Genomic DNA, 13780 nt, shown 5'->3' with positions numbered 1-13780 from the left:
ATTATACTTAATAAGCATCACTTTAAGTTGGATTTCAAAAATCTTTTATTTCCCTTATTTCCCCTCATTTTCCAAAATTTGGTGATTAAATTCTGTTGAAATCTTAAACCTTGGTTGGTACATGTACATATGTTACCGTTTCCTACTTGTTTGTGTCATTTGTCACTGTGTGAGGTCTTCAATTGATGCACCATACTTGATTTTGTTGACATGGCTTTTGCTAATGAAGTTGCATACTTGAGCAGGGATGACGAGAAGGATCCAGTGGCTAAAATGAAGGCTACTGAGGAGGCCCTGGAAGAAAAACAGAAGGTAGTAACTTTAGTTGCTCTGTGAGCTGATTATATTTGTAGCTTTATTTATTTAAAACTTCTCCCCTGCCCCCTTTGATTCCCTTCTCTCCTTGCTAAGAAGGTAACACTAGCTTGCTATTTGCCTCAACATCGTGAATTGTAGTTTCTCATTAGTTGGATGCTACATCATTCTCCTTAAGAGATTGAGTTGAAGTTCTAAATTATTTGAAAGTGGAAAATTACGAGTAAGCTTATTCTGTTTCTGGTTGCCCTTATTTAAATATATTTGCAATCTGCTGTCTTTTGTTGCTTACTGATTCCTGCCTACATGTTCTGTAACCCTTGTGTTCTGAATGCAGCAAAAGCCTTCATTTGAGCTGTCTGGGAAGCTTGCTGCTGAAACAAATCGTGTTAGAGGTTAGATCCTCAATGACGTGTATCTTTAATCAAAGTGTACATGGTTTGTTTTGTTTTCATTTTCTTTCACGTATACAAAGAGGGGCCTAAGTATTCCTAAAGCCATTGGAGTGAGGGGATTTCTCCAGAGATGGCCATCATTGTGCTTTGAATGTAGATAACCGCTAAGCTTTTCTATAGACGAGTCTAAAACTATCCTGAAAATTAATAGAAACAGTCCTATGTGGGGGAGAAGCAACTCTAATCCTAGTTACAAGCAAAACTAATATTAAAAAAGTAAAAAAGTAATACAACAACAAGAAGCCTTGTCCCAACTAATGGGGTTGTCTACATGGATTGCCTTCCAATCAAGCTCTATTTGAGGCCATACTAGATTCAAGGCCTAAGCTACACAACCCAAAAAAAATAAAAAAAATAAAAAAAGAAGTAAAAAATTAATGAGGACATAAAATGACTTTTACGCCCTTACTTAAATTGACCCAATTGAACACTAGTTCCATTAAAAGAACAAAAGACTAAAATTAAGCTAATGCTCATGGCCCATAGAATCGGCTGATTACCACATAAATCTTGGGAGCAGAGTCCCAATCCCTATATATTAACCCTTGATTGATTCCAGGGGAAAATAGTCTGATTTGGTGTTGGATCTGCTTAATGCAGGCAACACTTACCATGCAACTTATCTAATCCATGCCCGAGCATATATAAAGAAGAATAAGAGACTCTGGACAAATAGGACCTAACTCAATATGGGAATTAAAGCAAATAGGAATCTTGAAGTTTTTAAAGTCAGCAATTATGGAACTTGATTTTCAAACTACCTTCATGTATCTTAATCTTTCTATGACTCTGTAATTATATTTTACAGCGAATCCCAAAAATATAAATTAACAAAATTCTAAAAAATCCTACTAGATCAAAGAGACCAAATTTGGACCTGGTTCTCAGTTTGGGTTCTTATACAAGCTCGCCCCATTCCAAGGAAGTGGTCCTGCATTGGGAACCCCAGAGAGTTGCTTTTGCTTATTTCAGTTTTTTGGGCATCAAATTAGTTATGATGGTGGTCTTATTGGTGTTTTTACCTGTTCTTTATTTCCTGGAACGTAGATAGTTTTGAAACCATGAAATTGTTGTGGTTTGTTTTCGTACCTGTGAGGAATGCATTTCTTTGGTTTTATCTGAATGTTTGTAGTGTGGAAGGAAGAGCAATGACTTGGTCACTTGACTTCTTCCAAAAAAGATGGATGAGGTCCACATCTGTCTTCCGATATTTAAGAGCGACTGTGATGCTTGTCTCATCTAATTTTCCTCTGCTTTTTTCCAGGATGGCTCCAAACTCAAATCATGTGATACTTATTTGTTGTTATTATCCTGTTAATCCTTGTTAATCTGAAGTTTCTGTGTTTCAGGCGTGACATTGCTATTTAATGAACCACCTGATGCTCGGAAACCAGATATAAGATGGCGGCTGTATGTTTTCAAGGGGGGTGAAGTGTTAAATGGTAATGATGCTTAATAAATTATTTCCTCAACATCATATTCCATCAGTATATTCTACCAGTTGGACACATTGGACACAAATTTGTTTATTGCCCAATTTCTAGAGAACTCTTTTTTTTTTTTTTTTGGTTATACACTTCTCAAATATTTTATCTTAATATCCTCTCTTTCAGTTTTCTTTTTGTAACGAACTTTGGATTCAATTTTCCTTTCCATAATGGATATCAGAAAACATTATTTAAATAAGCTGCCAAACTGCCATGAAATTACATTAAATCACTTAAATTTTGACAATGGAACCATTTGTTCCCAAGTAAGGTGATGTTGTGAATCTTGTGATAAAAGTTATTCCTCTTGAAATTGTTGTATGTGGATAAGGGCACAAGTCATTAGAGTGCAATTGCATCACCCTAATTTTTCATAAATCTTACTTTTAGTGGATCCAGTATTCCTTTTGAGTACTTTTGATACTGCCAATGTGAATGAATGGAGTAGGCTGTGTGATTGGATATCTGCGCACCAAACCCTGTTTTCTACCTTTCCTCCCCTCTCTTGGTGAAGAGCAATTGTTGTTGTTACCAGTGAGTAATCATCATTTTTGCCTCATTGGCAAGCTTGAAGTGCTTGAATTTCTGTTGAGTACTATTATAGATATAGCCTCAGGAAGACTGAGAGCCTCAATAGGACCTTGCAGTTGGCTTGATAAAGACTCAGATTAGGTTAAGGTCAGAATGGGAATTTTGGGGGTTTTATGGATTATGATAGGAATTAGGGTTGGGGTGATAACTGAGTGTAAATCAGGGTTGGATCTTAGTTTGGTTGTCGTCGACAGAACCTGATTGCTAAAATAGATTCCACAGAGAACTTAGGATCTAGTGGAATGTAGGGGTTTGCTACTTATGGGCTGAGTTATTGGTCAGGTTAGGGAACAGTGATAAGTATGCTGTCCTGAATTATAATGAGATTGTAATATGAATAAATGGGCTGGAATCTGAGCTGATTCTTGGTATGAGTAAAACAAGGTTGAGCGATCTTAGAATTCCAAGGATGAGGGGCTGTACTAGTAGTTGAAGGAAGAACTACTGTGGTTTTTTATTTTTTATTTTTATTTTTGGGGAGTGCCATGGATGAAAATAGAATGGAAGCTATGGGTGGGGACTGACTGTGGATCTGTAAGTTGTGTTCCTTATGAATCAATCTGGGTTTTCAATGGATTCAAAACAATCAAAATTAAGGGGAAAAAAGGGTGTCAGGAATTGCTGGATCTCGTTACTTCATGTTGCAGTCCTCATTGGCAGCTACTTGCATGGCAGATCTATGGCTTGAACCTTGTGGCCTGTGGGCATAAGATAATGGATCATTAAACATTCAACTGATTCCAGGGTCAAAACTCTAACTTGATTGGACTTTAAAACTCCAAAAACCATTGGCTACTTTGATGTTGCCTTAGATTGAACAGGTCAACTAAGGGCTGAGTAACCAGGATCTGATATGGACCAGCGAATTCAAGTAGGTCAAAAGTAGGTGTGGGCCTCATTTGAGGGCTAGATTAGGGTTAATGGTTGTGGCTATTTCAAGTTGATGTGGTGTAGAATATATGTTGGGAGTTGAACTGAATCAAGTTAAATCTGGAGTTATATAAGATTCCTAGGAGATAAGGGTGAAACATAAAAAGGATAATTGCAACCAGTCTACTCGGTGGATGGGATTGAGTATCTTAAGGCTAGGGGAAGATTCAATCAAACTTTCAGCAGGTTCTAACGGTTAGATTTGGCTAGGAAGCATTCTTGCAAAAGTTATGCTGCTTAAGATCTTCGAGAAGGTAGTCACAGATTTATAAATCTGCAGTTTGTCAGAACTTGAAACTTGAATAAAATGGGGTATGTGGATATTAGATTTTAATGGAATTCTTGGGAAGCAAAAGGATTTGAGTTTGGTAGATTATGGATAGTAATTTTTACTAGGCTTAGGTTTTGGAAAACAAAAATAACAAAAGAGGAAGCTAGGGCTTGGGGAATTAGAAGCCTAAGAGTAGCATTAAGGATTGGGATGGTTCAGCTAACTCACTGTTGTGCTGAATTAGCTTAGCAGGTTTGTTGATGGCTGAAATTGGTGAAGATCCTCTGATGGAAAAAGTAATCTTCAACCTAGTTGAAGGTGAGCTTTATTGGTATTGGGACCTTCCAGGCTTATTACCAGCAGGGAGTTTGATTGATTCCGGAGGCCCTACAGTAGCTTGGACTTTAAACACCTGACACCATCAGCAACTTGGACTTCAAACATGAAAGAGTTATCACTCTAGACTTGAAGAACAAGACAAATATGTCAAATTAGAAAATTAGGGAGGAGCTGCTTCCAAGAGCCATTTGAATAATCTAGTTCTTGTTTTGTAATGTGCCCTGTGTAACCGTATGTGAATGGCTCAAAAATACAATCCTACACTGAAAGGAAATACCTAGCTTAACCATTGACTTACAAATTAGCTGGGGAAGCTATAAATAAATAAAACTACTAACTAGTCATGTGCTGGTCACATGCTAATTTAAATTGAACCATTAGTTCACGTGAAATGGAAAACAACGTTGGGGGGGGGGGGAAGAGAGCTAAATAATGAAGCTGTTTTCAATTGAACCTAATTACTCATATTTTAGGTCTATTAAATTGGCCTGAGTACAGGTTGAATCCGTGGGATCAAAGACCCATTACATGTATGTACCATTCTTAGGAAAAGAAGTTCATTTGGTTTATGAAGCTGCACCAAACTTGGACTTTGAACACCAAGCAATAGCACAGCCTAGACTTTAAAAGACTAGACTCTCATAGAGAAGACTGCCAATTACTTGCTTCAGCAACATTTGATTAAAACCTTGTCTAACTTTTCACCTCCGTGGTGAGTAATTAAAAGCTTTGATAGCCTGAGGACTTTTCCAATTTGTTAAGACCCTAAAATGGAGGGTGTAGGGGCAGGGGAGCTTTAGCATATGAAAATAACCATGTTGAGGGGCAAGAACAAGTGGCAAACCTCTAATAGGAGCAATCTCCTAATGGAAGCAACCACTCACATGTTGGCCTATGTGGAAAATAGTTAGGATATGTTGGGGGATTGTTTGGGCTATATTAATAGGGATAGGGAGAAGGGAAAGAGAAGAGGAGAACTTGGTTAAGGAGTGGATGAACTATGCTCATTCGTGAGGGGAAGACCCTTGGTTAGGGGAATTCTGGAGGAGGATATTTAGGGTTGTGTTGGTGGTTTGTGTATCACAGTGCTTGTGCCAATTTTGATGTTAATTGTTTAGAGAACTTCCGGTTATATTTTCTGTTTATATTTTCCAGTTACTCTTTGTGTGTGCGTGCGCATGTGAGTTAGTGTATTGAGGTGAAGGTGAGAGTGTGCTGTGGTGTACCCGGGAAACTACAGGGCACTGCCGGAACTGGTAATCCAGTGGATTTGGCATTTTGGTAGGGCTCCGTTGAAGGGTCCTATCATGATAGCAAATAGGAAACTTATTGCTAATTTTAAATATAAAACTTACTGCTAGTAAACAAAGAAACTAACTCCTGAAACTTGGCTAAGAACCTGCCAACCAGATAACAAAATATTAGCTAGCAAACTACAACAAACTTAAGGACAAACTGACCACTACACAAATCTCCTTCTCAATTTGTGGGAGAGTTGAGTTGTTAATCACACTCTTAACTAGCAAGCCATGTGATAAGTGATCGTGTGACCTCTAATTAAATCAAATTAAAACTAAACCCATATTATTGGCCCATTAAGTTGGCAGTCTACAAAGTAAACCCATGGTATAAAAGCCCAACATTTATATTTACCAACCCTAGGTTTATTCTAAGGAAAATAGAAAAGACTGCTAAATCTTTCCGAAGTGAGAGAAGGAGGGACGGCGCCCCAACTTGACTTGCCTACCGATCGAGACAGGACTAAAGCGTCACGTAGGCTCAGCTCCGCCTCATCGGTTGGGCTTGCTCTCATCTAAGAGAAAAAAAGGTAGCCCTTTGGGACACTCTTTATCTTAGATGAGTGTCTTTAAGTAACTCAGCGCTAATAAACCATTCTGTGTCAATCTACATCAAGTGTAGTCAGAAAAACTTCTAATTCGAGGATGATACAAGTCACTATTGTTTCCTGTAACTTCGAAGAGGGAGTAGTGGAAAACCAAAGAATCAATCATCTTTTCTTTAATGGCATTCAATACTCCTTAGACCTCTTCAATTCCTTCGCCAGTTTTGTAGCTGAAAGTTGCAACACTAGTCATTTTGAGCAACTTGTAGCATTGCAAAGCTGTATGATGAGAACTCGTTTAATTCTGGGATTATTTATTTCAGCTCGATCTAACATTTAATCTGCTTCTGTTTTGCAATTCCATATTGTAGTGCTGCCTTTTTGATGTGTGACCTTGTAAATTTGACCAAGAAGATATTATATGGGCAGACCCCCTATATGTGCACCGTCAAAGCTGTTATCTTTTTGGTAGAGAAAGGAGAGTGGCAGACATACCCACAGATCACCCTTCCTGCAGCAAGCAGCATGCTGTCATCCAATTTCGGTATGAATTATGCTGATTCACTTTATTTGGGCAGTTTCTGGGTTTTTCTGTACTCAATTTAAGAACTTTATTTTTCCAGGCAAGTAGAGACAGAGCAAACTGATGGCACATTAAAAAAGCAAGTAAGGTAAGAATGAGCAAGTTTGTATTCTATGTCTCTTAAGTTATGCAAACTCTATTTTATACCTGCCCTTTAATTCCCTCATGCTAATTGCTTATATGTATCCAATTTTCAGGCCTTACTTAATGGACCTTGGAAGCACAAATGGAACTTTTCTTAATGTGAGTTGATTCAACTGTTTCTAACCTTGTGTTTTATAGGTGGTTAATGGTAGGTCATATTGATTTTTAATTTCTCCTTGACGTGTGTTTTTCTTGGTGCAGGATGATCGCATTGAGCCTCAACGTTATTATGAACTTTATGAAAAAGATACTATTAAGTTTGGAAATAGTAGGTAGGTCTTGAATAATATCGAGTTTATACCTATCCAATCACATGAACATTAGTACACTTGATTTTTCTGTGGACACACACAAATGCATTTTTCTCTCTTGCATCCGCATTTTCTAGTTGTGACCTTTCATTGGACTTCAGGGTTTGGTGACCTAGGTAGCTTATTCTACCCTTGAAATTTTTCTCTGGACCTGTCTGGACTTCAGGGTTTGGTGACAAAAGAGCACCTTGAAAATTTTCTCTGGATGTTGGCGCAGGATTAGTGAGGGTTTCAAAGTCAAGACTTCTTGTTGATTATTTAGGGTTTAGGGTTTAGGGTTTAGGGCTTTAAGGCTTGAGTTTTAGTGCTGAATCATTTCTGCTTGGAATTTTCTCAGTTAATGGAGAACCTTCTGTGAACCTTGCAAAAGACGTAGGTTCTATTTTATCAGTGATAAAAACAAAGCCTTGAGATTTCTATAATGTGCCGAATGATAGTCTTGATCCTTAGACAACTAGTACTTCTTATGGGGTTTACGTTGTAAACTAGTCCATCTTTCTAGGCAATATATTGGTCTATATCATGGTATCCTTTCTTTGGTGGATCATGGTTAGTGGGGTTTGAGAATGAAGCATAGGGCTGGAAAATTTTGTATATTGACATCCTCTGTAATAAATAATGGGGAAATGATGATGTGAACCAGCCACCCCCAGCCTGAAAAAAAGAAGACAAAAGAAGGGGTGGAAAAAACCCAGCCCAGAGTTCTTCCATGAAACCCAGGGTTTAGGGTTAGATTTCAGGATCTTCTAATTAAGGAACCAGCACTAAATTAGGGTTTTTAGGATAAACTATGGTTTCGGCTGGGGTTTAGGATGGGCCTAAGGTTGCTGGTTTTGTAATTCTGAACTACTGTTAATACTAAATTAATAATTCAGAGTCTGTCCAGAGGTAAGGGGGCTGGGGTATGAAGGTTTCTGAAAATTTGGAAAAAAATTCTGCAACTTTAATTGAAGAAGATGAAGTGCACAAAATTTCTAACTCCAAAACTAGGGCTGTTACAGTGAGATTGAGATTAGGTCTTCGTTCTGTAGGTAAGGGCGACTCTATTAGAGTTAGAATGGTCTTAAACTGATGAAGGAATGGGGTAATCCTATTAGTGATAGTATATGCAGGTTGTGGGACAGGGGAAGGGGAGGGAGGGCTTTGGGGGCTAGGGGAAGGGGCTGGAACCTGCTAGGACAGTAGGGGAAGGGGAAGGTGTGATTTGCAATGGCATTAGGGATGCTCTGAAGGTCTGAAACTAAGGGGATGGGTCTGTGAAGGTTGCGGACGGAGAGAGGAATAGGGTTTGGGAATGGAGTTTCTTACTTGAGATTGAAAACCAGTTCTGCTTTGTTTAGTATTCGTGCTCCCCCACCCTCAAAGTATGTGTGAAATCTACATCTGGAAATGGCTTCTATCTTGCATGTAGGTGGTTGTCCAACTAATATCTGCTTGAAGTTTGTGAGATCTTAGTTTAGTTTCCAGTGTCCTTGGAAAGTTGCTGGGCTTTGCAGCTAAGTATCTGTGCAACATCTGTGATTAGTATACTATTCCTTGGCTAGTAGTTTTGTAACAGTTTCAGTCATCATTTATTGCTTAGCAAACCTATACTTTGTGACACAACACACAAGTGGTCAATGGTAGAGTTAGGAAACACTCTTTGGGAAGGTAATGTACTTATGACCCTCCCCTGACCCTGCATTGGTGGGGCCTCATGCACTGGATACACCTGCTTCTGCAAGATTGAAGCTATGAAGGTAATATTGGAGAAGGTAATAGTATTTTGTTCACCTTCTTCTAGTTTCAGGTGCTAGAAGCATGCTATCATTTCACAGATCCTCTCCATGTGATATTAGTCGGGGATCATTGTATTATGTTGACGTATTGTATTCATGATTTTGACTTTTTTGGTTGACTAGAATTTGAAATTTATTGCGAAATCACAACAGAAGATTTGAATATCAAGACTAGTGCATGGTAAATATTAAACAATGAGCTACTAACTTTGTCAGTGTTTAAGGCTTAATTTGATGTGTCAATATCAGAGACAAAAAAGGGTAATCTGAACCAAGGAAGAAAGGGAGTGATGGGAGTAGTGAGGGAAAGGACTGTAGAAGTTGTTCAGTCTATATTCCATCACCAGTATACTAGTCTGCTTGCAACATAGCAAGGGCTTGCTGAAGTAGAGACACCAACCAATAATAAACCTATTAAATATATCCTAACACAATCAATACTAACTATGACTAACACCTCCCCCCGCTCCCCCACCCTAGTTGAGGCAACCACTTGATATACTGTAGGTGTATAACAAGAATATCCCTAGTTTTCATACCTTAGCACTCACCTTATGCTGGAGCAAATAAATCATGCATGTTCAGCTTGAAACAACCTCTCTAGGGCATAGGACCAGACAGAGGCTTGTAAACGCATCATCCATCTGTCCGTAGAAAAATAAATAACTTCTCTGCATGATCGCATCCTTCGCAAAATGACAGACTGACAATCAACTTTGATTGGCCCCCGCACCCCACCCAAAAGATTCTTCCCCTAAGGTTGCTTCATATGTACCTGCTTAGATAACTTAATAAGTAGGGATTCTTTATAGGAGAGAGCACTGGATTTATACTAGCAACATGGGAGGTGATTAGCTCTATGTTGAAGGGGACCACTAGGGGCCAATAAACCAGGATCATGTATGAACCAGTAAGGTTAAAGTAGGTGAGGATAGGGTAGGGGCCCTTGATGGTTGGGTTAGGATTTGAGTTTAGTCGAGGAAGTGATGGGTTACTAATGGTGAGGGTTTGGGGCTTCATGAATGGTTTTTAATTGCTGGATTTGAAATTCCAGCAGTTTGAAATTAGGGTTTTAGGTTTTGAAAAACAGGGGAAATTAGCGATTCTTAGAGTTGAAACTTGGGAAGGGGCTTGGATTGAATTTTTAACTATTAAACAAGCAATACGAGCTATGTTTTATGGCTTCTGTAATGAAGAGTAGCAATGGATGGTGTCAAATGGTTTTAAATGAGGTGTTATAGATTTGGTTTACTGGTTAGAAAGGGGTTCCTTGATATGGATTGAACACAAGGCACCATGGTGTGTAATCTTTAGAGATGTGGTTGGGTGACCTGGAGGTGCTAGATTCCTATGAAAGTTGGATGCTGTGGGGTTTTATAGAGGGATGATGATCTGAAAGTTTGGAAGCTATGAAGTTATGTGAATTCGTGGTCTTAGGTCCCTAATCAAAAACTGATAATTTAGGGTTAGAACTGTCAGAATGGCCTGAAACTTTTAGAGAATATGGCTATGACACAGGGAAATGATCTCCCCCAAGCTTGGTTGGATTTGGATGACTACTAAATACAAAGACATGTAGCTTCTTGTGTTTGGGGTCTTAAGGGATGCTATTCAAGAAAGTAAAAAGTTGATAAGAAGGGGGTTTGGGGTGTTGGCCCCAAGCATACCTTGATTGAGGAGCGTAATAATTGACTGCTGAGGAGCTGGATTGGTATTTTTGAAGCTGAATCTACAACAGCTGGATCTAGGCTTGATCTTAGCCAAGATCCTTGAATAATTCCCACCTTGGAGGTTCCTTTTCAAGGCTAAACCAATCACTACTTAGACTTTTAAATACTCATAAGAACAGCAGCATGAGCTGAGAAAGAATTCAAATATTCAGTCTATATTCATCCCATCAATTTAGGGGTGTATAGAAGATTACATTTGAAGTCCTAATGGATTTAGGGATTAAAGTTGCTTAATAGGAACCCGAATTTCATGTAATAAAATTACTACTGAATAATTCCCACCTTGGAGGTTCCTTATCAAGGCTAAACTAGTCACTTACCTAGACTAGTAAGATACTCATAAGAACAGCAGCATGAGCTGAGAAAGAATTCAAATATTCAGTCTATATTCATCCCATCCATTTGGGGGTGTATATAAGATTACATTTGAAGTCTGAATGGTTTAGGGCTTAAGGTTGCCTAATAGGAACCCGAATTTCAGGTAATAGAATTACTACTGAATTGTGAAGATTGATTGGATTAACAGAATTCCAAATGTGATTGGATTAACAGAATTCCAAATGCATTGCTGCTTATGACTTGAATGTGAAATAAATTAAATGGGGATGCTGGAAATTGAAATTTTAAATACTACTATGCAGAGGCACCAAGTGCTTCCAACTCCAACAGCAAGACTGATGGCCCAACCTCTTACTCAAACTCAGAACTGCCTTCCCTTCCCCTCCTGTTCCACCCTTAATCAGACTTATTCCTCCCTTTGTAACTGTTAACCCATTCACCCAACCAGTTGCTTCCATGCGTCCTTTGCTGCTATCCTATGTTTTCCATGAATCCCATTCTGCCCCTACGAGTATAAATTCATTTAATTAATGGTGGTCTATCATTCCCACAACTCAGATGACTTCTTTGGATGGGAATTAAGATTCCTAAAGACACCAATCAACAAAGATGCTGGTCATCCTTTTTGTGGGCTGTTGCTTGCCTAAAAATATAACGGAAATATTCTTGGAAGGACATGTTCACGTGAAATGGCTAAGGAGATTCAACTATCCAGTAAAAAGGATGCTTGAGTGACTTCTTTGTTTTATTCATTCTCGTGGTATGTTAATTTTATTATGAGATGTTGGGATCTTAAGGCTGCCTTGAGATTTGACTCCTCACGTTAGCATGCCTGCTCCCCCAGATGGTGCAGATCCAGCCCCTGATTTGATTCCTCCGATTTCCTGCTCAGCCATTAGGTGCACAGGTGATGCCCCTAGGTTGTGGCCCAACTGCACTTCAAAGTCATTAGTATTTTCTAGTACCTTTTAGTGCTTTCTGTTGTTAGTAATTATGTTAGGCAATGGCAGTGATGTAGCGGGTGGTGGTTGAAGAAAGAAGAGAAAAATAATTTGTTTTACCGTGGGTGGTAATTAGTAAATTGTATTTCTGAAACACTAAAATTGGGATAATCGTCAGTGTGTGGCCCTTATTATTTCCCAGAGAATTAATCTAGCTGATTGATACAAGCGTTACTCTTGTTACTCTCATATAAGATGGCTGCCTAGTGGGGAAATTTTCTGATTGTGCTCTGTTGAATTCCATGCCCTAGGCTAATTTCTTTTTTCAATGATAAAGTTCTGGCAGTTGGTTTGTTTTAGTTGTTTGAAACCGGTATAATGCTCCTGATCTGTAGAAATGGGAGACCACAACATCCTTACATCAGATAATCAATGCCCAGGTTGACCAGAATCACCTTGTTTTTTTTGGGTACTTGAGTGTTTTCTACTTCAACTTCCTTCTGATTGCTGGGCATCCTTATACTGTATACTGCGTCTATTTTTGCCTGCAGCGTGTAATTCCTTTTTCCTTTTGTATTTACTGATCTGGCAAAAAATTTTAGCATGATTTTCAATTCTTGTTGGTTTGTGTTGGTTGTGCAGCCGAGAGTATGTGCTTCTGCACGAGAACTCAGCAGAGTAATTGGGATTGGTCTAACCGTGGGTTCCTTGATCAGCTTCATTGTGATTTAGCTCTTTGCTGTGAAGAATGCGAGCATATTTCTCCTGCACTTTCCCCTGGGCATAATATTTTTGGAGTTGGACTCGAAGGGGTGATAGGAATTATTATCAGATACTGGATTTTGGCACATTTCCGAACAAATATTTTGTAGGATTTTGGTGTAAAATGCTGATGGTATCTGGTTCTGTGTTAATTTAAAGCAACTTATGGGTAATGGATTATGCAAGTTTTTGCTCGAAGTCTTTGAATTGTCAAAGTTTTGTTCACAGGTTGTGTATGTTTCCCATCACCCAAAAAATAAAGATGAAAGGAAGAGAGAAATACCATTTTTCCCATCATTCGATTTTATTGAGAAACAAAATACTGGACATGTTATGTTTCCCAATCCGATGGTTGAAAGTACAATCCTGTACAAAAACCTCCCCCGGTGTTAATTTGATCTTTTGTTACCCCGTGGAATTCTCTTTGAGTTTTGTTGCCACTTAGCTGCAAATACTGTTGACTATGATATTACCAAATCTACTATGGGTTTTATGGAACTGATTCTTCAAACCATGTAAATTTTGTTCTACTGCAAATTACATCCAATGGTATTGGGTTTGCACACACACTTAATATGCTGAAAGGTTATCATTTTAGAGAGCAAGAAAACATATTCTCGAGGCGTGACAAGAGATTGGTTGAAAATACATGGGCATTTCAAAAGTATGTTGGACTTTTGACATTGTGTTTTTCCTGTATTTGTTGTCAAGAAAACACGGCATAGTCATGTTTCTCATACTTCTTGTGAAGCAAAAGTATTTCTCCCATTTGCTTATGCTTTGTTTACGGTAAGAAAATATTTTGTCTACCTTCTTCTTTGTTTTACTTCTACCCTCCCTTTAAAATTCCAAGTGTAATTTCCTAATCTCAAGTGGTGTTTTTTTTTATGATAAAGAGAATCTATAAAAATTATAAGTGGTAACTATATCCAGTATGAGACAGAGTCTCATTACAAGTTAA

At 38.5% G+C, this 13780-nt stretch overlaps 1 protein-coding gene across 2 annotated transcripts in view; it reads left to right on the top strand.

Moving 5' to 3' along the window:
- DDL (SMAD/FHA domain-containing protein) overlaps positions 1-13425 on the top strand; it is a 29170-nt gene extending 15745 nt beyond the window's left edge. The window contains exons 4-11 of one of the 2 annotated variants that reach the window (XM_089167750.1): positions 246-312; positions 653-710; positions 2120-2212; positions 6661-6775; positions 6855-6902; positions 7012-7057; positions 7160-7230; positions 12700-13425. In XM_089167750.1, the coding sequence (XP_089023876.1) occupies positions 246-312; positions 653-710; positions 2120-2212; positions 6661-6775; positions 6855-6902; positions 7012-7057; positions 7160-7230; positions 12700-12739 (538 nt within the window). In that variant the 3' untranslated portion in view covers positions 12740-13425. The remainder of the gene's footprint in view (positions 1-245; positions 313-652; positions 711-2119; positions 2213-6660; positions 6776-6854; positions 6903-7011; positions 7058-7159; positions 7231-12699) is intronic. The other variant, XM_089167751.1, reaches the window with a different exon arrangement.
- Positions 13426-13780: the final 355 nt, after the last annotated feature.

Source organism: Hakea prostrata, chromosome 9 (assembly GCF_041222555.1).
Source record: "Hakea prostrata isolate BN-2017 chromosome 9, UWA_Hpros_2, whole genome shotgun sequence".
In the NCBI taxonomy this organism is placed as follows: Eukaryota; Viridiplantae; Streptophyta; class Magnoliopsida; order Proteales; family Proteaceae; genus Hakea; species Hakea prostrata.
This window is presented reverse-complemented; position numbering and strand designations above follow the sequence as displayed.